General features: G+C 40.7%; 1 protein-coding gene across 5 annotated transcripts in view; it reads right to left on the bottom strand.

Annotated features, from left to right (window-relative positions):
• The window catches only part of CAMTA2 (calmodulin binding transcription activator 2), a 2,181,461-nt gene that overhangs the window by 143,380 nt on the left and 2,014,019 nt on the right, over positions 1-24,062 (bottom strand). For all 5 annotated transcript variants that reach the window (XM_044077091.1, XM_044077090.1, XM_044077092.1 and 2 more), the window contains 2 exons: positions 4,555-4,745; positions 2,232-2,481 (listed from right to left, as the gene is read on the bottom strand). In XM_044077091.1, coding sequence (XP_043933026.1) covers positions 2,232-2,481; positions 4,555-4,745 — 441 coding nt within the window. The remainder of the gene's footprint in view (positions 1-2,231; positions 2,482-4,554; positions 4,746-24,062) is intronic.

Raw genomic sequence — 24,062 nt, 5'->3', positions numbered from 1 at the left:
CCCTAAAGGGCCCATCTCTATACTAGAAGAATGCAAAGTTCCTGTAATCACAGCTGCAGAGGTAAAAATCACACTCTCCAAAGCCAAGAACACAGCATCCATGGGACATGACAACATCCCAGGCTACTTTACCCCCCCCCCCCGAAAGGGCCCATCTCTATACCAGAAGAATGCAAAGTTCCTGTAATCACAGCTGCAGAGGTAAAAATCACACTCTCCAAAGCCAAGAACACAGCATCCATGGGACATGACAACATCCCAGGCTGCGTTCTACATGAACTACAGAATGAACTGGCACCCCACCTAAACACCATGTTCAATCATAGCCTCATCTCAGGCTTTGTGCCCACTGAATGGTGCACAGTGACAATTATCCCACACCACAAAGGGGGAGCCACCATGGACCCCGGGAACTACCGCTCAATTAGCCTAACGAGCCTGGTCTGCAAGGCCATGAAAAGTACCATCATGGAACTTATAAACAAAGACATTGGTAATCTCCAAACTCTGGACCCCTCCCAGTTTGGGTTTGTAAAAGGCAGAGCATGTCTCCTAAATCTGATTGACTTCTTTGAAGCAGTCACCAAAGCAACAGACAAGGGTAAAGTGGTTCACACAGCCTATCTAGATCTCGCCAAGGCTTCTGACACCATCTCCCACTCTGGAATTATAGATAAACTCAATAAACTAGGTATAAATCCCTATGACACAAGATGGGTTGCCAACTGGCTCACTGACAGAACCCACACTGTGAAAGTAGCAGACTCAAATCCGACTTCAGACCGGTAACAAATGGAGTACCACAGGGTTCAGTCCTGGGTCCTCTCCTGTTTGGTATCAAGTTTTCTGAAGTACAGGCTAACACAGAAGGTCTTTGGCTAACGAAGTTCGCAGATGACTGCAAACTAGGATCCATAACTGAAACTCCTAATGATGTGGACATCCTACAAAAGGGCCTCACTGAGACAGATGGCTGGTGTCAAAGCCATGGCCTCAAGCTCAATGCCAAAAAGTGCATCGTCATCCACTTTGGTAAAAACTCTGTACCCATGAGCTACCACATAGGTGGTAGTCTACTTAACACTGAAAGTGTGATAAGAGACCTTAGGACACAGGTGGACAGTAGTCTCTCCATTGATAATCACATCACCACAGTAGTCAGGAAATCCTTCTACGTGGCACAACTCATTACAAAAGGTTTCTCATCCAGGAAAAAAAAAGAGGTCATTGTGTCCCTCTACTTGTCACTCATTAGACCCATTATAGAGTACAACGGTCCTTTTGGTATGTACCTCACAAGACATCTACAACAACTGGAAAGGCCGCAGAAATACCTCACAAAGATGATTACTGGCCTCAAACAGATGCCTTACGCAGACCGTCTCAAAAAACTCCAGCTTTGCTCCGTCGCATATCGCCTACTCAGAGGCGATCTCTGCTTAACATACAAAGCCTATGTCAAACCCAGAGCTGTTGGACATGCTCCACTTAAAGAAATCCCAATCCCTCCGAGCTACATGCTCTACGGACCTAAACCTTGTCACCACAATAAACAGAACATGCTAGAGGGATAGATTCCTGTCTCAGAGACTTCCCATACTCTGGAACAAACTACCTATCTATATCAAACAAAGCTCTTCATTAGCACTCTTCATGAAAAATCTTGATGATTGGATGGGAAATAGAAAATTCACTCCGGGGATCACCTCTGTGGCTCTGCTCGACAGGGGCACAGGAAAATAATTTTCTTGGGTTAGGCTTGTATAGGCCCTAGGGCCGATAGCCTAGTACCTACCTATGAACCTATATCTAACTGAGCATAGGCTGCTTCCTTTTCACACCACTGAATTGGTATGGAAAATATTATTTTTATCACAGGAGATTCTCCAAAATTAAAGGGCGTAGGAGGAAGAGTGGATAGGATTTCTAAACAGAAAACACGAAGGAAAATTTGAACTGCCTGCTTGGGAATGCAGTTGCAGTAGAAACAATCAAAAAATTAGAGAATCTGAAATACAGACCAGGAACTGTTGACATTCACAACATGAAAAGCATTTCAGGACAAGGTGGAAAGACAAGGATACTAGAAAGGTACTCAATGGAAAGGGAACATTCCATGCACTGCTTCCCTTATCTGTCTCATTCCACTTCCCCTTTCAGAGGTCACAGGTTTCACCTAAATAAATTAAGCTTCACAGTTTTCTTCCAACTGTATCAACAGCAGCTGGTACCTTGTACTTCCTGAATGCAGTCTGAATAATTCTAGCAGCTTCATACAGTTCACGTTGCTCATGATCTGACAATGTCAGAAGTGCAAACTCGCTCTCCATCTTTCCATTGGCAGATGCAGTCAGGAACTCAGACCAGTCGGCAGTTGTCGGGGGATCAAACTTTTCAAAGGAAATGTCACTGAGAGGAGAATTTGTAGGACTAAGGCAGGTGTTGGAAGTGGGTGGAGTCAGAGGCTCAGTGCAGAGTGACCTGAAAGAAAAATGAATGCATTACAAGCAAGGAATATTCACAGTAAATTCTCACTCTGCAAAAAAAAAGGTTATTAAGAGTAATAAATGCACATAAACAAAATACAAAGATATAGCATATCAGCTGATCTGCAAGATAGCCCTTCAAGTTAAGTATTAGAAAATCCTCTTTGTATATGCCTAGGCTTACGTAATTCTGTAATTTTGCTATCTCATATATTTAGAAGTGTGAATAACTATGAAAACAGGCAACAGACTTATTCACTGTACTTCCCAAATTCAACCCCCCCCCCTTCCCCATATTTCATTGAGTGATCACACAAGCATGCATACACAAAAAGACTATACAATTTCAATAAAGGTGTTTAAAAAATAAATTTATATACTTGTTTGCTTGACAAAGAAAAAGCCATCTGCTGCTACTGGAGGAAGAGGTTATCCAATTACAAGGTACGGGTAATAAGTACTATTGAATAACCCCTTATGGCATATCAAAATACATGGTAATTATACATCTATTCCACCTGACTTCAAAATCACTATGAATGGACAAATGATGGGAGAAATCTCAAGCACTACAAATTAAACATCTCTGGGAGATCAAGGATCAGAGCTAAAGGCAAGGGCTCTGCAGAAAGCATCCTGAAGCATTAAGACAAGAAAAAAGGCCCGTCTCTTGAAATTACAGTTCAAGCATTAATGTTGGTGAAGGTTGTGAACTAATGATCAAACGGTAAAGGCATCACATTTACAATGGCCACACTCATGAAAGAAGTACTGCTTGATTGGTTGCTCTAAACTGTCCATATACATTATAATTACTCTTATCCTAGTGGCTCGAGTCATGCCCAATGTGGGTCCATGACTATTACTTCACCTAACTAGCCACCAACTGAAATTTAAAAAAAAAAAAAAAAAAAATAAGTCACACCTTTGATGAAGTGGCTTTTGACAATAGCAATGGGTGATTAACTACCTGGTGAGAAAAGATAATCTATTTTACAGTCCAGATGAGGGCTGCTAAGCTTACATAAAGCAAAAGAGACAAACAAATCTTCTGTCTTCCTGAACTAAGAAAGACTCTTCAAGCCAGATGTGAGTTGAGCACATATGAACAGCTGCTTAACAAATCTGTTCCAGGTAGCAGTTCTGCCCTTCACAAGATCATGATGCACAAAACTGCCAAAACCATGCACCATGAGGCAGCTCTGTGATGTATACAGATAAAGACTTGACTAGGCCACAGGTGAAAAGACTCTGTGTGGTGGCTCCAATGCTTGTAGGAGCTGACTAAGGAGGATGTGAGTGAGCATCTAATGCTGGCTCATCCATCCGGGGGGTGGGGAGGGAGGGTATATACAGCTCTGGCTCATCATAAGGGTGGTAAAAAGCGAGTGCAATAGGCGTTTCCTACCAGAGTTCAAGCCACTCCAGCTTGCAATGTCATGGTGCTTAGCACCAGTAAAGCCATAGAGAATTCAGTCTGTGGAGGCATATTTTCCCCTCCAACAGCTGCAGAAATGGGCCATAGAGCTCTCACCTAGACAGGGAATGCTCCACTCCAGTTTGCAAGGAAAGTACAGTAGAAGTCATCCCTCTTCATTGTTGCAAGTATTCTTTACAGAACTTCTTTACAGAAGGGATCTCCTGTCAAGGATAGCCCAGCATCTGGCCAGTATACCAAAGCTGTTAGATCCTTTAGTTACATACATGTTATATATACATACATAAATACACACACACACACACACACACATATATATATATATATATATATATATATATATATATATATATATTTATCTATATAACACACACACACACGGATATATATCTATATAACACACACACACACACACACACACGCATATATATCTATCTATATAACACACACACACACACACACACACACACACACACACACACACACACACACACACACACACACTTTAATGTTTATATACTGTTTAATCCTGTGCAGTGCACTAAATTTTAAATCTGTAGGTCTGCAGGTTGCTTTCGTGTATACCAGCATCACCGATAAAAAGAAACAAAGAACACTTGAGTTATCTACCTGTGCTGTGAGAAGTTGGGCAGTTCATCAACATTCTCCAAGTAGCTTGCCAGCCATGATAAGTTCTCATTAGTAGCTGAATTGTCCTGACGTTCTTTCAGTGGAATGTCTGTTGAGCCAAAGTCTTCTTGCTTGATGCGATCAGGAGTTGCCTGTATGATCTGCTCAGCAAGTGTAATCATGTCCACCTGCTAAGTAAAAAAAAAAAAATTAGCTAATCAGGCATGAGCATTAAGACTGTTTCTCCTCATCCCACACCCACAACTTTCCTTTTTTTCACTATGCATGCAGTGGTTACATCATAAACCTCAAACTCAGTAGGGATGGCAGCCCACAATCAGCTGGACAGGCAATGAAGCCATTATTCTGTTTTTGTGATATGTTTCAGGTGATCCCACTGTTGTATTCTGCACTTGTGCTTGAACTTCTGTCTTGATTTCATACTACCTCACTCTAGTGCCTTTTCTGATCCATTACCAAGGTAGATGGAACACACAAAGGAATTATTCTGCCGTAATGGAGCCCAAATATTATCATTATTAAGTTAAAGCCCACAAGCCAAATGCATTGTGCAGCAAACATAATGCCCATAGCTCCAATAATACACCTTAAGAATACCATTCTTACTATGTACAAAAAGTTATCTATTAATATTTTTTAATCTTCATACATATGTTTTAATATGGAGAAGGGTTGAAAAAAAGTAGCCAGTGGTCTGGTTTTGCTTACACAGCAAGTAAAAACATGGTGATATTTTTCAAACAAGCATTAGTAAGCCAGAATCTATTAGTATCAATAATGTATTAATTATTAATGTAAATACATTTTTGGCATATTAACTCCTAAATAATGTACTGGGTTAAAAAAAACACTTGTGAATGATTTTTTGGTTTAAATATTCAATAATAAGCACAAAATGTCAGATAATTAAACTGCTATCTGGAGGTAGTACCTTTATCTAGTGGTTTCACCTGTGAAGAATATCTTTTTTTAGCTGAAAGTGGTAGACCAGACACCTCCCAACTGTGCAGATTTTCGCAGACTGTCCAGATTTTTGCCTCATTTTTGGGGGGCCTGTTCATCATAACATTTTTAGTTTTCTGACAAATTATTAATATTTGAAGTTATTAATAATAGTAAATAATGACAGATAGCTGAGTTTCAAATTTCATATCCTTCAGAAAATATATAATAATTCAAAACCTGTTATTCTAGCAACTTTCTAAGTTTATAGGAACAATTTTTAAAATGTATCCATATTTTGGGTCTTTGTCCCCCCTTTACTTCTGGCTTTGTCCAGATTTCTCAATCTGAGAGGTATGTAAGTCCACCTTACTGTATAACCTGATGTAGGAATTCTCCAAGCTATTAAATGTAGAAGTCACCATAGAAAGGGCATCATTCTTCCACAGCAGGATCAGATTTAAATTTCAAAATGTTTTGCTCTTAGGTTTAAGCAACAAAAATTTTACATTTCACATTCTTGATTCTCCCTGTCTCTGAGCTGCAGTACTACTGTGTACTTCACAATACAAATTATAAATGGCAGGAACAGATGTGATGTCTGGAAACAATATGTCAGGACCTGACAAACTCTGGAAAAACAGGAAGACTTTTGTAGTAGTAATAACCTTTAGTGCCACTACTTCAGTCACAAAAGGCAGTCACAGGAAGACTGCTCAAGGTTGGCTGCTCATGATATACAGAAAAAGGGTTGGAGCTCAGCATGAGCCAGGTCATACAATGGCCGAAGTGCATACACCACTGTATCTATTTAAGGTGGCTGAATGGAAGACAATGGCTCCCTGTATGAATATGAATGGAAGTCTTGAAAAACAAAGTGAGAGGCTGTCAAATAAAGATCTCTGGGGTGACATAATTTACCACAAAACACAGGTTTACTTTTACTTCAGAATGGTTGCTTATTTCTGTCTGTAGAGATCAAAACTTTAAACGTGGCTTTTTGCTGTGCTTGACTGCCTGCTTCTGCCTTTGGGTCTTAAACAAATATCCTTGCAGTAGTTGTCTGAAAAGACTACAATTCTTTACAACATGAACAGTACCCTGTCCCTGACACGATGGATTGTTTAATAGCAGTTCACTTAATGCCGGTGCCAATGTATGCAATCTGGTTACATTACACTTGTTTTGTATTTGGGGAGCCTGTGCATGCCATATTTTTGATTTGCAAGCATATACTGCTTGCATGAGAATCCTTTTTATGATCAGTCTGCCTTTCTGATCTTTATTATACACTGACTCCAGCTAAACTCTTTTCTTGAGCTTCTGTTACACATCTTACTTATTTATGAATTTATTTAGGTAAGCACTAAGCAGTGAAAGCTCTTCATTCATTTAGTCTTTTCTCTCACAAACTTGTTTAACTGGACCCTATCTGGTCCAGATATTTCTTAACTTCTTCTATAAGCCTTTTTATAGTTAATGTTACATATCATTTATTTACGAGTTTATACATTTTTATCATAATTCTGCAGTCATTGAAAACATTTAGCAATGGGACGCTTTTTTTCTAAACTGTCCTGCACTCCAGTAGGCATATTTTTTTGAGGAACACAAAATGATCAACTTCAAGGAGACACAACAGTTAAGGAAGACAGGTGTTCTATCTACCAATAACTTTCAGTGGGTTAAGAAGTGCTTCTATACATGGGGCCCGAATATGTCTCACTCCAGAGTCCCTCTTGCACTTTTATCCTAGACAGTTGTCCATCTATCACCATCAATACCTGCTTTTTCATGCTACTGACATCCTACAAACTTGAGAACTATAACAGGCTAGTCTGCCACACGTACAGTAATGATAATATGGAATAACACCGTTGTCTACATCATCATCATCAACCCCCTTTTCCCCATCTTCTACATGGGGTCAGGGTCTTGTCTAGATCCATCATAGAATAAAAATATTATGAACAATTAACCACCATTTAAGAGCTGCAAAAAGTGATGAAACCATGTAGAAATGTACACAGAGTTCCTGTACTAATTTTACAACATGGATGAGCTTTCCCTTCTGGTACATAACATTGTCTTTTTAAATCTCAACAATTTTTGAAGCTGCAGCTTTAAATAAGATGCCTCATTCTGAAAATATGACACAGTTATATTATTTCCTGTAAATACTATAGCATCTCTAAGTCACAAGTAGGTTTTAATTAAACATTTCTTCAAAGCAAAAATTTTCACTATGCACTTTTGACATTTGCTCATGTCAAAGTTCCTACACTTCCTGACTGACCATTGAAACAATGGCATTAAAAAACAGCATTAAAGCTCTCCCAGGTTGGTCAACTGACCAACTATTGAGCAAGTGGAGTCTTGTATGCAAGCAGTGGTCAAAGGATCAGGGGACATGAGACTATTGATCTCAAACTAGTTACTGTAGGACTCTTAAGGCATGTTGCTGGGAGCAGCATGCACACAGCAGAGGAGGGAAGTAACACCAGTGTCCAGGTCAGCCACTAGGGAGGGGGTCGGTGCACAGCAGAGGAGGGGAGTAATGCTGGTGTTCAGGTCAAGCCACTAGGGATGGGGGTTGGCACACAGCAGAGGAGGGAAGTAACACTGGTGTCCAGGTCAGCTACTACAGATAGGGTCAGCACACAACAGGAGGGAATTAACACTGGTGTCCAGGTCAAGCCACTAGGGATGGGGTTGGCACACAGCAGAGGAGGGAAGTAATACTGGTGTCCAGGTCAGCTACTACAGATAGGTTCAGTACGCAGCAGAAGGTGGGAATTACCATTGGTGTCCAGGTCAGCCACTAGGGATGGGGATGGCATACAGCAGAGGGACAGAAGTAGCATTGGTGTCCTGGTCAATCACTAGGGATGGGGGTCAACACATGTCAGAAGGAGGGAACAAGATAAACCCACAGTAACACTGGTGTCCATGTCAGCCACTAGGGATAGGGTTGTCACACATCAGAGGGAGGGAACAAGAGCAACCCACAGTAACACTGGTGTCCAGGTCAGTCCCTAGGGATGGGGTCAGCACCAAAAATATAAAGCACTCTCACAGCTGCTTATATGACAACTGCACCATGAAATTTTTTCACTTGGGTGATGAGGAACAAACAGGCACTGGCAGCACCTGATGGTAGGCAAGAATGGGAAAACACAAATAAAGACACACAAAAATAAACTCTTTTACCTTTCCTATCCAATGCTTTAGACATCCTGTATGGCAGCAAGGTGATAAAATGCTGTTGTCTTTGGGTCCTCTGGCAGACCACAGAGATCATGTAGGAATCTGCTACGGGATAACTGGACAGGACCTCAGTCCGTTTGGGTGGGAATGTAAAGACAGCATCATCTATTGTGAAAGCTGCAGGAGCAGAGTCTTGCCTGCAATTACTGTATGCATGACAATGGGTTTCACAAAGCCAATAACATAAATCATCTTCTATCCTGTATACTCATTTTCATGTTTCTATTAAAAAAAAAAAAAAAAAAAAAAAAAAAATATATATATATATATATATATATATATTATATACATACACAGATATACACAAAAAAAATAGGTTCATATGTAGGTACTAGGCTATTGGCCCAAGGGCCTATATCGTCTACAATTTAGGCAGCTTAGAAACAGCACAAAAAAAGCAATACTCACAGATAAAAGAAACTATTACTGTAAACTTCAACAAACTCATCAAAATAATCCTCAAAAGTTCTGGTCCTGCATTAATAAGCTCCTTTCCCCAGGGAAGTCCCAAACACCCACCCCACTTGATGCAGATCCAAATACTCCCCCATCAGACTGCCAATACAGATCTTTCTTCAATGAGACTATACAATCTCTAGCTAGTCATCTTATCTCTGAAAACTCCAGCCTTCCCAGCAACTTAACAAACTCTTTTTCTCAATTTAAACTACTACCCATCTCTACTTCTCACATCTATAAATTTCTTCACAAACTTAAGCCATGTACTCCATCTGCTGACCAGCTTCCTTCCCAATATCTCCAAAAAGCAGCCAAAGTAATTGCCTACCCTATATCTATCCTTATAAATAGGACAATCCAAGAAGGCACCATCCCAGATATTTGGAAAATCTCCCACATTATCCCCTTACATAAAGGTGGAAACTCTAATGACTACTCTATCGGCCAATTGCTCTCCTATCACCCTTAGCTAAAATTATGGAAAAATGCATTCACCAACAACTTTTACATCATCTCTCTCTACATAACTTAATAGCAAACTGTCAACATGGCTTTAGGCCATCACATAGTACCACTACTGCCCTTCTATCCTTCACAGATACCATCAATAGAAACCGTAACAACAACATCCTCTCATCTGCACTCTTTATTGACCTCTCTAAAGCTTTCGACATGGTTAACCATACCCGCTTAATCAATATTCTTGAATCTCTTTCATTTGACTCTCTGGCCATTAAGTGGTTTACATCGTATCTCAGCAACAGACAACAAGCAGTCCTCTGGGAAAATCAAATCTCATTCTTTTTACCTGTCACCATCGGGGTCCCTCAGGGCTCCATTCTAGGACCGCTTCTTTTCTCACTATTTATTAATGATCTCCATGTAGCAATCCCAGAAGCCACCTGTATTCAATATGCAGATGACTCCACACTAATTTGTTCAGCAATCTCTCCATCTGAACTACATTCTCTTACTCAAAATATTTTCAACACTGTAGAAACATGGTTTACCAAACCTTGCCTCTTACTTAATGCTAAAAAAACTAAACTCCTTCTCTTTACACCCACTACTAGGTCCTCCCCTTAGATTTCTCAATCTCTTCAAATAATGGCACTGTTATTCTCCCAGACTCTACCACTAAACTTTTAGGAATTACCATTGACAATAATCTCTCATTTGATTACCATATAAACAACACCATTAAAATAGTCAACAGAAAAATAGGTTCCTTATATAGAATAAAACCTTTTTTAACCTCAACAGCTAGAGCCAAGATCGCTCACTCCCATCTAATTTCAACCCTTCTGTATGCTTCACCTATATTTACCAACCTTAAAAAAAAACTAACCTTAACAAATTAGCAACTTCCTATAATAACATTGCCAGATTCACTACTGGCAATCCCTTTAGAACCCACCACTGCTCAAATCTCTGGCAACTTGACTGGCTTGAATTCCAAAACCATCTGAAAATCCCCCAACTCACAATTGCCCACAAGATATTTCACAAACCCAATAATACCCCTATATTCTCAAAACTCCTAGTCCCATACAATAATCTGAACTCCCTACATTCTTCTAACAAACTCCTTACTAGCTTAACAAAGTCTAATAATGCAGCTGGTGACTCTCTGTTTACCAACACAGCAGGAAAAAACTGGAACCTGCTACCCAATGAACTAACTCTAATAACATCCTTGCCACTTTTCAAGCTAGAACTTAAAAAACACCTCCAAAAGCACTGGCTTTGCCCTTGTAGTAACCCTGACTAACCACCCTCATCACCCCTGTTTCTTCCTCTTCTAACCTAACTTCCTCTCTTCTAAACACTTAGTCTTGTAAATAAGACTATCACTAGTTAAACTCTAACCTATTGCTTAAATCCTTGTACCTTATGTGAAGTATTGCTTCCTTAATCTGTAAATAAGACTGTCACTAGCTAAACTCTAACCTATTGTTTAAATCCTTGTACCTGATGTGAAGTATTGTACGTAACTCTCCTGTACTACAACTGTTTTTAGCTTCCTTAAGTAATATTCTGTTTATTGCTACTTTATATCTAGAATGAAAAAAACATCTGTTTTATTGTTTATTAATCCTTTACTTACCTTCTAACAATATTTTTATACTTTGTATATCTGTGTGGAGCTTTTCTCCCCGGGCCTCTACTGAAAATGGAAATATGTCCAGCTAGACTAGCCCAGTCAACAAATGTAAAATAAATAAAAAAATAAAAATAAAAAGATACCCTGGCTTTCGCCACCCAAGAAAATTATTTTCATGTGCCACTGTCGAGCAGAGCCACAGAAGTGATCCCCGGGGTGAATTTCCTGTCTCCCATCCAATCATCAAGATTTTTCTTGAAGAGTGCTAATGAGGAGCTTTGTTTGATATAGATAGGTAGTTTGTTCCAGAGTATGGGAAGTCTCTGGGACAGGAATCTAGCCCTCCAGCATGTTCTGTTTATTGTGGTGACAAAGTTTAGGTCCCTAGAGCATGTAGCTCAGCTCGTAGGGATTGGGATTTCTTTAAGTGAAGCATGTCTAAAAGCTCTGGGTTTGACATAGCTTTGTGTATTAGGGAGAGATCGCCTCTGAGTAGGCAATATGTGACAGAGTAAAGCTGCAGTTTTTTGAGACGGTCTGCGTAGGGCACCTGTTTGAGGCCAGTAATCCTCTTTGTAAGGTATTTCTGTGGCCTTACCAGTTGTTGTAGATGTCTTGTGAGGTGCATACCAAAAGGGGCATTGTACTCTATAATGGGTCTAATGAGTGACGAGTAGAGGGGAACAATGACTTCTTTTTTTCCTGGATGAGAAACCTTTTGTGATGAGGTGTGCCACGTAGAAGGATTTCCTGACTACTGTGGCAATGTGATTATCAAAGGAGAGACTACTGTCCACCTGTGTCCCAAGATCTCTTATCACACTTTCGGTGTTAAGTAGACTATCGCCTATGTGGTAGTTATTTGGGTACAGAGTTTTTACCAAAAGGGATGACAATGCACTTTTTGGCATTGGGCTTGAGGCCATGGCTTTGACACCAGGCATCTGTCTCAGCGAGGCCCTTTTCTAGGATGTCCACATCTTTTGGAGTTTTGATTATGGCTCCTAGTTTGCAGTCATCTGCAAACTTCGTTAGCCAAAGACCTTCTGTGTTAGCCTGCACTTCAGAGAAGTAGATACCAAACAGGAGAGGACCCAGGACTGAACCCTGTGGTACTCCACATGTCACTGGTCTGAAGTTGGATTTGGAGTCTGCTACTTTCACAGTGTGGGTTCTGTCAGTGAGCCAGTTGGCAACTCATCTTGTGACATAGGGATTTAGACCTAGTTTAGTGAGTTTATCTATAATTCCAGAGTGGGGAATGGTGTTGAAAGCCTTGGCGAGATCTAGATAGGCTGTGTGAACCACCTTACCCTCATCTACGGCTTTAGTGACTGCTTCAAAGAAGTCTATCAGGTTTTAGGAGACATGATCTGCCTTTTACAAACCCGAACTGGGCGGGGTCCTGAGTTTGGAGATTACCAATGTCATTTTTTTATAAGTTCCATGATGATACGTTCCATAGCCTTGCAGACCAGGCTCATTAGGCTAATGGGGCAGTAGTTCCTGGGGTCTGTGGTGGATCCCCTTTTGTAGAGTGGGATAACCGCTGCTGTGCACCATTCAGTGGGCACACAGCCTGAGGTGAGGCTATGATTGAACATGGTACTTAGGTGGGGTGCCAGTTCGTTGTGTAGTTCATGTAGAACACAGCCTGGGATGTTGTCAGGTCCCATGGATGCTGTGTTCTTGGCTTTGGATAGTGTGTTTTTTACCTGTGCAGCCGTGATTACAGGAACTTTGCATTCTTCTGGTATGGAGATGGGCCTTTTAGGGGATGATAGGGGGGTAAAGATAGCACTGAACCTGTCTGCCAGGATGTTGGCAATATCAGTTGGTTCTGTATATTTAGTGCCATTGTGCTGTAACTCAGAGCAGATCTGAGTGTTGCCATTGAGATTCTTGACATAGCTATAGAATGCTTTGTGGTTGTCTTTAGAGTCAGTGGCGATTTTGTTTTCGTAACTAGCTTTGGAGGATTTTATGAGGGTTCTCAGCTTCTTACTGAGGCTGACCAGGGAGTTTCTCCAATCATGGGATTTTACTCTTTTTTGCAACAGTTTCTTTCTTCTGTTGTAGAGTTTGTTTATGGCAGGGGACCACCAGATTGGCTTCCTTTTTCTGAAGGATAGCATCTTGGTTCTGTTAGGGATTGCAAGATCCATGCACTTGTGTAAGTGCTTATAAAGTGCATTTGTGTAGGATTCAGCAGTCATACTTCTATTGTCCATCAGCATGGTGTCGTGAAGTTTGCCACTTCTGTCTTAAGAAGCGTGAAGTTGTCTTTGGAGAAATTTTTTACTGTGGTTTCCCTAATGGGGGGTGGGGGAGGTATGTGGATGTCTAGGGTGATTAGTTGTGGTCGGATCTGACCAACGAGGATTTGACCTCTGGTGTGGAGCACCAGTTGCCCATGTTGGTAATAACCAGGTCTAGGATACTGCTGCCCCTGGTAGGGGTGTGGATAAGTTGATCCAAGGCATTTGAATTTATGAATTCCAGAAACCGTTGCGCACAAGAGTTGGTACATGAGTAGTTTTCCCAGTTAATGGTGAGGCAGTTGAAATCGCACATTATTAGGGTGTTAAGTTGCACCCTAATATTTTCCAGTGTATCAAGAAATGAGGAGTGGGAATCCTGGGGCATAGTGGGGGATCTGTAGAAAACTACAATTTGGAATGCAGTCTTGTCCAGAGTTAGTTGCACTTGGATAATCTCGGATGCATTATGCTGAGCAACTAGCCTGGAGGTGTGGATATCCTTAATGAATATGGACACGCCTCCGCCTTTAGTGTTTCGGTCCAGGTTATGTGGCCGAAAGGTGTGGTATGAATTATAGCCTGGTAATGCAGGGGTACTCTCTGGAGCCTTGAACCAGGTTTCTGTCAGTGCACAGATGTCGATGTTCTCCATTTTAAGGAGTGCCTCGAGTGAGTGAATTTTGAGGTTTAGACTTCTAGCATTGAGTAGCAATACCCTCAGATTCTTCTTGCTTGTACCTGTTACAGTGGTGAATTTGTCATTTGAACCTTGCCTAAAAAAGGTACTATAGGGGTGGCTACAGCCTTAAGCCAGTATCCGGAATCCTAAGGGCGACAGTTGCAGGCCATCTCTGGCAAAGCATCGTGGTTTGTTGATCATGTCATCCCAGGCAGACAGATACTGGATCCCCTTAGAATGACACCAGATGCTTAGCCAATTGTTGAAGTCAATCATTTTGTCCTTGTACTGTGGTATCATTCTGGGTGATGGCAGGATGCTACTCAGGGCTAGGGTCATACCTGCCTGGGCTACAAGATCGGACAGCTCCTCCATGTCCCTTTTTATGTAGTCCAGGTAGGTCATTCACACCAACATGGACAATGACAGAGTCATATTCGTACTTGTTGTGGAGTGACCTGAGTGCATGTGTTATGTGGCGGATCCTGGCACCCGACAGGCAGCTGACAGTAACTTTCTCCTTGTTTAGCCTGGTGAGTGGAACATTAGTGTGCCTGACTATAGAGTCACCTTTGACTAGAGTCTTGGATACATTGTTATGCCTTATGGGCTGTGGTTGAGTGGCACATGGAGTTTGTGGGCTATGTGTCATTTGGGTTGTGTTGGGGGGGGTGGAGGTTGCTTGTGTTTCTGCTTTGGAGGTCCCTGTTGCTTGGGCAGGTTTTTACTGAGAGCCTCTGTGAATGTAGGTGTGAGTTTTGTGTTTCTATGTGTGTGTTTTGGTGGTGTAGGTTTTGAGGGACTATGTGCTGAGTGTGGTGTGGTGCAAGTGTTTACCATCTCCTCTTGACTGTCTAATCCAGTCTTAGGTAAAGAGAGCTTTGCTTCCAGTTTGGCTATATAAGTGCATCCCTCACAGGTTGTAGTGTTGGGTGGTAGGAGGAGAGGGTTGTCTGTGTACATGAGGCAATTGCTGCATTGCACCAAGATGCCCAGATTCATCAAGTAGACAGGAGAAAGCACCGGGAGCTGACCCTTAGACATGCCTGGAGAGGTGCTTATTTGTTAAGTACTAGAAACTGTTTTCCTCTAGACAGTGAGGAAAGTTGACTGCTTTAGTAATTTGTAGCTTATTTAGTGCTTACAATAAGTTCTGAACAAGTGCTGAGCTCAAAGAAAGACTTGAGTGCTGAAACAAAAAAACTGGCTAGTTCTAAGAAACAAAATTAAGCTAGAAGGCTTCCCTACAACACAGAAAGACTTGGGGGCTTAGAAGCCCACAAATAGTCCTGGACACAGCAAATCTATATCCAGACTAGACTACCCACAGGAAAGGCAGGAAACAAGCATAGAAATTTTTTTTTAGTGGAAAGAGAGAAAGGAGGAGCAGAAACTAAGCTGATTGGCCTTCTCAAATGCTCTCCCTGTATTAGGTAGAATGAGGTAATGACACTAGACTGGTAGGAGGGTCCCAGATCAAATTTACAGTAGGGGCGGGCAAATGCAAAGCCACCAACTATAAGAACAGAATACCAATAGGGAGGGAGGATGGGAAACAAACTGCAGAAACGTTTCTCACACCAGAAAAGCAGCAGTGAGCCTTTAAATGAAAGTTTTAAACAGCTAAAGGAGCCTCTAGAGAAAGCTTTTAACTGCAAACAAGTTATCAGAATCAAACAACCCAACAGATGCTTAATAAAAGTGGACAATTTCCAGTTAATACCTCACACACAGTGAAACTAGCTAGAAAAATATACAGTAGGCAAAGTGCTATAAATAACTCGGAAAAATAAGCAAAAAAACAGGATACTTAATGTTATATATTATAGATCCGAGTTTGCTCTGTGTCCTTCCTTCGATTAGCTCAGTGTGAAGTATGTGTGTGTGTGTGTGTGTGTGTGTGTGTGTGTGTGTGTGTGTGTGTGTGTGTGTGTGTGTGTGTGTGTGTGTGTGTGTGTGTGTGTGTGTGTGTGTGTGTGTGTGTGTGTGTGTGTGTGTGTGTGTGTGTATGTGTGCACATGCAAAAGCAAATTATACACTTACTGCATGTACAGTGACGCCTTACATTCCTTTACTTCTTAGACAGTTTAGGCAGTGAAAACATGATGCCCAGTAGGTGGCAGGTGGGAAGCATCCTATAATGCAGCAGTGATCCTAGTACTAAAATGTACAAAAGTTGTTTACTTACTGTAATTCTATATCTGTGTTGGTAGTTTCATCTTCATCATAAATCAGAGTAATACCAAAAGTACTTAGGCAAGTATCTAAAACTTTCAAAAGCTACTTTCCCCTCCCCACAGAGGTACATATATCAAAGAACCTTTTCTCCAGACCTCTCACAGCAAATATAAGGCATAGCACTAGGCTGAAAACAACTCTCTCTACTCCCGATCCCATGACAACAAACGCATATGCCAGTCTAATGGTGGGAAAGGAGGGTGGTGAAAGTGATGGAAATGAAAATGGCAGCAAAGATCAAGTGCTGTAGAAAGATATGTAACTTTCATATCTGCCACTGGGAGTGTCATCTCAATCAACAAGACAAGAGTTCCAAGCTTTGCCCTCCTGGGCAGGTCTCATGAAAGAATTCCCCAAATGGTGGTTGCCATGCAGGAAGATCTAGTTCTAGAAATCACATCTACCTTGCAGTGCCTTGTAAAAGTGTTCAGTGATGCCCAGGAGGCAAACACACAAATGCCACACATGTAAGCAGTTTTGAAGAAGGAAAGTGGCCACTGCCCTAGAAGAGTGAGTATTTGAAGATTCTGGTAAAGGTTTGCCAAATTTACATTAACAATGTCATGCAATATGAAAGCCAATGTGAAAGAGTTGCCTTAAATACTTTGGAACCCATTTTGTAGAGGTAAATGAAATAAAAAATGAATCCCTCCTTATGGGTTATGATCTGTACAATTACAACTGATCTATGAACAGTTATGCAATGAAGAAGGCATTCCGTATAGTTAGCAAAATTAGGGAAAAAGACCAGAAGGTCAGCTGAATGATTTCTATCAACTTCTACAGAACCTGGACCCCATGGTGCAGTGGGATAAACCCCTGACTGCTCCACAGATGACATGAGACAGATGACAGTCCTGCAAGGCATACAGCAAGAAGGATGCTACCCAACTGAATTACTCTGCAAAACTATTTTAAGCTGCCTAATGGCCAAAAGTCCTGCTAAGGAACTATCCACCTAAACAAGCAGTCCTGCAAGGCATACAGCAAGAAGGACGCTACCCAACTGAATTACTCTGCAAACCTGTTTTAAGCTGCCTAACGGCCAAAAGTCCTGCTAAGGTTATTATTCATTACATCTCTCTGTAAATATCACATTTGCTGACCTGGGTCTATAGCACTGTTCCCTAGCCCAACCTACAGTACCAACCCCTAAAACTACATAGTAGGAACAATAGTTGCCTATCATATATTCCCCCCTTATATTATCTTTAAATCGGAAGGAAAATATAGAGATTTCCCCAAAAAATAAACTATAAATTGTAAGTAAAAAAGGAAATTAACGTATACCCCCGACTTACAACTTAAACAGTAAAATTAAGCAGTCAGAGTCTACTCTCAGAAACCTAAGCATACTTACCTTTGATTGCAAGTTCCTTGTGTTTGGTTAAGCCCATCATACCTAGGATCCCCTCCCCCTGCACAGCTACATATGCGAGGTCTGGAATACATCTCTGAACCCACCATCTTTAAAAAAAAAAATCAGTGCTCCTAGACCCAGTCGGCAGCCCTCTCCCTCGTGGCATGTACCTTATGGAATAAATGCTAATTGTGAATGTATTCAAGTGATTTTTGCATTATTTAGTGTTTTCTGCCAGTAATATTGCTACAACTTGATTAATTGCCTAAAGCAACAGCCAAAGTGCAATAAACTGCATACTTGCGAGTGCCAATAAGCTCTAGAGCTACGGTGAACTGTTTTTATAGAACCTAGTAAGCTTGTCTGGCTAAACAGTGCGTTCTGCGAACTACAGCGTTAATTATTTAATCACAAACTAGCAGAAATGGCCACAGCTTAGCAGACTGCATGGAAGTGTTACATTGTTAATTCTTTAATCACAAACTAGCAAAAAAGTGCCACAGTGTAACTGACTGCATGGAAGTGTTTGCCGTATAAATCTGTTGCAACGGAATACTGTTTTAGAGTTAATTAAGCCTGTCAAACCTCAATGTGTAATATTAAAGCCTAGTGACCTTGCAGCTGAACTATTATTAAAGCGACTTGTTGCTTGCATTTGTGATATAATTTAGAATGTTCTTAAGGAAAGCGATATTTTACAGCTAAACAGATCAGTACAGGGAATATAGCTGAGCTGCTGCTGTAGTTGTATTGCTGGGGCATAGTGATTCCCTGCAGATAGTGTACATGCTGGAACCTAAACCTGTTCTCATCACTTTAATTTATCTTTCCCACCAGGAATTATCCACCTAAACAAGCAGTCCTGCAAGGCATACAGCAAGAAGGACGCTACCCAACTGAATTACTCTGCAAATCTGTTTTAAGTTGCCTAACGGCCAGAAGTCCTGCTAAGGTACATCTCTTTGTAACTATCACATTTGCTGACCTGGGTCTATAGCACTGTTCCCTAGCCTCAACTACAGTACCAACCCCTAAAACTACACAGTAGGAACACTAGTTACCTATCATATATTCCCCCTTATATTATCTTTAAATTGTAAGGAAAATATAGAGATTTCCCCAAAAATTAAACTATAAATTATAAGTAAAAAAGGAAATTAATGTATACCCCCGACTTAAAACTTAAGCAGTAAAATTAAGCAGTCAAAGCCCACTCCGAGAAACCTAAGCATGCTTACCTTTGATTGCAGGTTCCTTGTGTTAGGTTAAGCCCATCATACCTAGGATCCCCTCCTCCCCCTGCACAGCTTTGTATGTGAGGTGTGGAATATACCTCTGAACCCACCATCTTTAAAAAAAATCAGTGCTCCTATACCCAGCCAGCAGCCCTCTCCCTCGTGGTATGTACCTTATGGAATAAGTGCTAATTGTGAATGTATTCAAGTGATTTTTGCATTATTTACTGTTTTCTGCCAGTAATATTGCTACAACTTGATTGTCTAAAGCAATGGCCAAAGTGCAATAGAATGTATACTTGCGAGTGCCGATAAGCTCTATAGCTACGGCAAACTGTTTTTATAGAATCTAGTAAGCTTGTCTGGCTAAATAATGTGTTCTGCGAACTACAGTGTTAATTATTTAATCACAAACTAGCAGAAATGGCCACAGCTTAGCAGACTGCATGGAAGTGTTACATTGTTAATTCTTTAATCACAAACTAGCAAAAAAAGTGCCACAGTGTAACTGACTGCATAGAAGTGTTTGCCGTTTAAATCTGTTGCAACGGAACAATGTTTTAGAGTTAATTAAGCCTGTCTAACCTCAATGTGTAATATTAATGCCTAGCGACCTTGCAGCTGAACTATTATTAAAGCGACTTGTTGCTTGCATTTGTGATATCATTTAGAATGTTCTTATGGAAAGCGATATTTTAAAGCTAAACAGACCAGTACAGGGACTCTAGCTGAGCTGCTGCTGTAGTTGTATTGCTAGGGCATAGTGATTCCCTGCAGACAGTGTACATGCTGGAACCTAAACCTGTTCTCATCCCTTTAATCTATCTTTCCCACCAGGAATTATCCACCTAAACAAGCAGTCCTGCAAGGCATACAGCAAGAAGGACGCTACCCAACTGAATTACTCTGCAAATCTGTTTTAAGCTGCCTAACGGCCAAAAGTCCTGCTAAGGCACATCTCTTTGTAACTATCACATTTGCTGACCTGGGTCTATAGCACTGTTCCCTAGCCCCAACTACAGTACCAACCCCTAAAACTACACAGTAGGAACACTAGTTACCTATCATATATTCCCCCTTATATTATCTTTAAATTGTAAGCAAAATATAGAGATTTCCCCAAAAATTAAACTATAAATTGTAAGTAAAAAAGGAAATTAATGTATACCTCCGACTAACAACTTACACAGTAAAATTAAGCAGTCAAAACCCACTCTGAGAAACCTAAGCATACTTACCTTTGATTGCAGGTTCCTTGTGCTTGGTTAAGCCTACTATACCTAGGATCCCCTCCCCCTGCACAGCTACGTATGCGAGGTGTAGAATACACCTCTGAACCCACCATCTTTAAAAAAATCAGTGCTCCTATACCCAGTCGGCAGTACTCTCCCTCGTGGTATGTACCTAATGGAATACGTGCTAATTGTAAATGTATTCAAGTGATTTTTGCATTATTTACTGTTTTCTGCCAGTAATATTGCTACAACTTGATTAATTGTCTAAAGCAATGGCCAAAGTGCAATAGACTGCATACTTGCGAGTGCCGATAAGATCTATAGCTACTGCAAACTGTTTTTATAGAATCTAGTAAGCTTGTCTGGCTAAATAATGTGTTCTGCGAACTACAGTGTTAATTATTTAATCACAAACTAGCAGAAATGGTGACAGCTTAGCAGACTGCATGGAAGTGTTACATTTTTAATTCTTTAATCACAAACTAGCAAAAAAGTGCCACAGTGTAAAGTGTTTGCCGTTTAAATCTGTTGCAACGGAACAATGTTTTAGAAATAACTAAGCCTGTCTAACTTCAATGTGTAATATTAATACCTAGCAACTTGCAGCTGAACTATTATCAAAGTGTCTTGTTGCTTGCATTTGTGATATAATTTAGAATGTTCTTAAGGAAAGCGATATTTGAAAGCTAAGCAGACAAACACAGGGAATCTAGATGAGCTGCTGCTGTAGTTGTATTACTGGGGCATAGTGATTCCCTGCAGACAGTGTACATGCTGGAACCTAAACCTGTTCTCATCTCTTTACTCTATCTTTCCTATCAGGAACTATCCTCTTAAACAAGCAGTCCTGCAAGGCATACTGCAAGAAGTACGCTACCCAACTGAATTACTCTGCCTAAGGGCCAAAAGTCCTGCTAAGGTTATTATTCATTATATCTCTTTGTAAATATCACATTTGCTGACCTGGGTCTATAGCACTGTTCCCTAGCCCTAACTACAGTACCAACCCCTAAAACTACACAGTAGGAACACCAGTTGCCTATCATATATTCCCCCTTATATTATCTCTAAATTGGAAGCAAAATATAGAGATTTCCCCTAAAATTAAACTATAAATTATAAGTAAAGAAGGAAATATATATATTTCGAGGTATACCCTCGACTTACAATTTAAAAAGTAAAATTAAGCAGTCAAAGCCTACTCTGAGAAACCTAAGCATACTTACCTTTGATTACAGGTTCCTTGTGTTTGGTTAAGCCCTGCTCCACTCAGGCTCGCTCCGCAGCCCTCCCTGCCCCCAATTCCCATCCACCTCTACTGTGTCTAGCTTTATGGCCACAATACCACACCCCCTCTAGCTGAACCAATAAATAATTCTCTCCTCAGCTTAACCCATCCCACATTCACCCCTCCATTTTTCTCCTATCTGAACCAATCAGTACTGTACTGCTTACACTATTCCAGCTCCCACTCCTCCTCCCAGTAGTTAATATCCTACCACAAGATCCTTAGGGCCCTAAGCCAATAACACTAATCTAGCCTCCAACTATGTTACCATCCAAAGCAATGTCACTACTCTCTCTGCTATCCCTCTTGTTAATTCCATATCTCCTCTCCACTTATGGAAATCAGTCTTACCTAGGATTTCACCATCCAAAATCTCAAACCATACCAGATGTATCGAACATGACAGGCTACCCACTAGTTACTACTATAACCAACTCCTTAACCACTAGACATTATCAGCCTATTAGACCGAGATATATCAGCACAAAATCTAAACACCATCAAAAACTTATAAACAAAATCCTGAAGCTTATAGAAATGATCAGCTATAACCTCGCAATGGATGGAGATATTCACCCAAACCCTGGCCCTGCCAACCTAAATAGGGCAACATCATTTGCAACTAACCCAGATGAATCAGTATCTATTAATAAGTCCCCCAACTCCCTCCTGGTCTGCCATCTAAATATACATAGCATAAACAACAAAGTACATAATCTACATGCCCTCCTACAAGTCCATTCCCCTGATATTCTGTGCCTAACTGAAATCTGGCTGAAACCATCAACCTCAGATAATGAAATTCTACCACCTGGGTATAATAAACTTAGACTTGATCGCTCTACTAGGAAGGGAAGGGAGGGGTAGCTGTGCTCTTCAAATCTACACTAAATGTTACCACAGTCCCCATTCAACCACTCCAGGTCAATAAAGCAGAAATAATTGCTACCAAGCTCCAAATTAACAAAAACAAATGTATGAATACAGTCTGCATGTACATGCCCCCAGGGAATAATACTAATACCTTAGAAGACATCCTCCAATGGTTAGCTAATAACTATCCACAATCCATTATACTTGGAGATCTTAACATTGATTGGAAGACTTGTTCCTCTCAATCTCCTACCACCCATGTAAACCTGTATGGATTCACACAGATCATATCCACTCCCACCAGGATAGGGAAACTTAACCAAAAAGATAGTATACTGGATTGGATACTAATCAGTAGCCACCCTGAAATGTATACATCGGGGGCCATCCCCGATGACCTCAGTGATCACTTTCTCACCTTTATCTGCAAGGACAAATCAAATAACTCCCATCAGCCCATGTATAGAACAATAAGAAATAGTAAAAGCTTCAATCCTAGTAAGTTCCAGCATGAACTTAAGATATGCAACTGGTCTGCCCTAAAACACTTGCCCTAGACGAAGCTGTCACATACTTTAACAATAACGTCCTCATCATCCTCAATTCTCATGCTCCCGCTCATTCTACTAGGGTACAAACAAATGTTGTCCCGTGGCTCCCTAAAGAAACCAAATCAAAAATCATAGTCAGAAATAAGGCATGGGCAACATGACGTGTTACAAAAGACCCTCTAAATGAAACCAAATTTAGACAACTAAGAAATGAGACAAAACGATCCATTCTATTAGATAAAAAAACTACTACTTCCATCTCCAAAAAGGAAACCAAAATAACCCCCAAAAATTCTGTGCAGGGAAAAATAAATTACCGCACCCAGGTCAAACCACCACTCCACCTCCCTCAGCCTCTACTGATAAACTACCAGTGTATATTGCTAACACCTTTAATAATTTCTTTACTGAAACTATTCAAGCCCTCACTAGCCAACTACCCCTTAACTCCTCTAACCCACTGGATAACACTCCCGGTACCCAGCCCACCTTTAGCTTCCAACCAGTCTCTACATCTTTCATTTGATCACTACTCAAAAAATTAAAATCTACTACCCTAGCTTCTGACCTTCTCCCTACTGAATATTTGCAAAAAGCTGTTGATACAAGTGTACCCCATTTCCATTCTAATTAACCAGTCCATATCAGAAGCCTCAGTCCCCACTATCTGGAAAATATCTTGTGTCATACCCCTCCATAAAGGTGCTAACTCTACTGAATTATCTAATTACAGACCCATAGCCATCCAGTCACCTCTGGCAAAAATTATGGAAAACTGTGTCCATAAACAACTTCTGTACTTTCTAACCCAAAACAACCTTCTGGCTAACTCTCAGCATGGTTTCAGGCCAAATCATAGTGCTACCATAGCTCTCCTCACCTTCTCAAATGCAATAAATATAACAGGAACAACAAGCTATCCTCAGCCCTTTTCTTGGACCTGTCCAAGACTTTTGATGTGGTTAACCACCATCTTCTCATCAACACCCTGGCAA

The sequence above is a fragment of the Protopterus annectens genome, chromosome 7.part0 (assembly GCF_019279795.1).
Source record: "Protopterus annectens isolate FY-2018-M chromosome 7.part0, PAN1.0, whole genome shotgun sequence".
NCBI lineage: Eukaryota > Metazoa > Chordata > Ceratodontiformes > Protopteridae > Protopterus > Protopterus annectens.
This window is presented reverse-complemented; position numbering and strand designations above follow the sequence as displayed.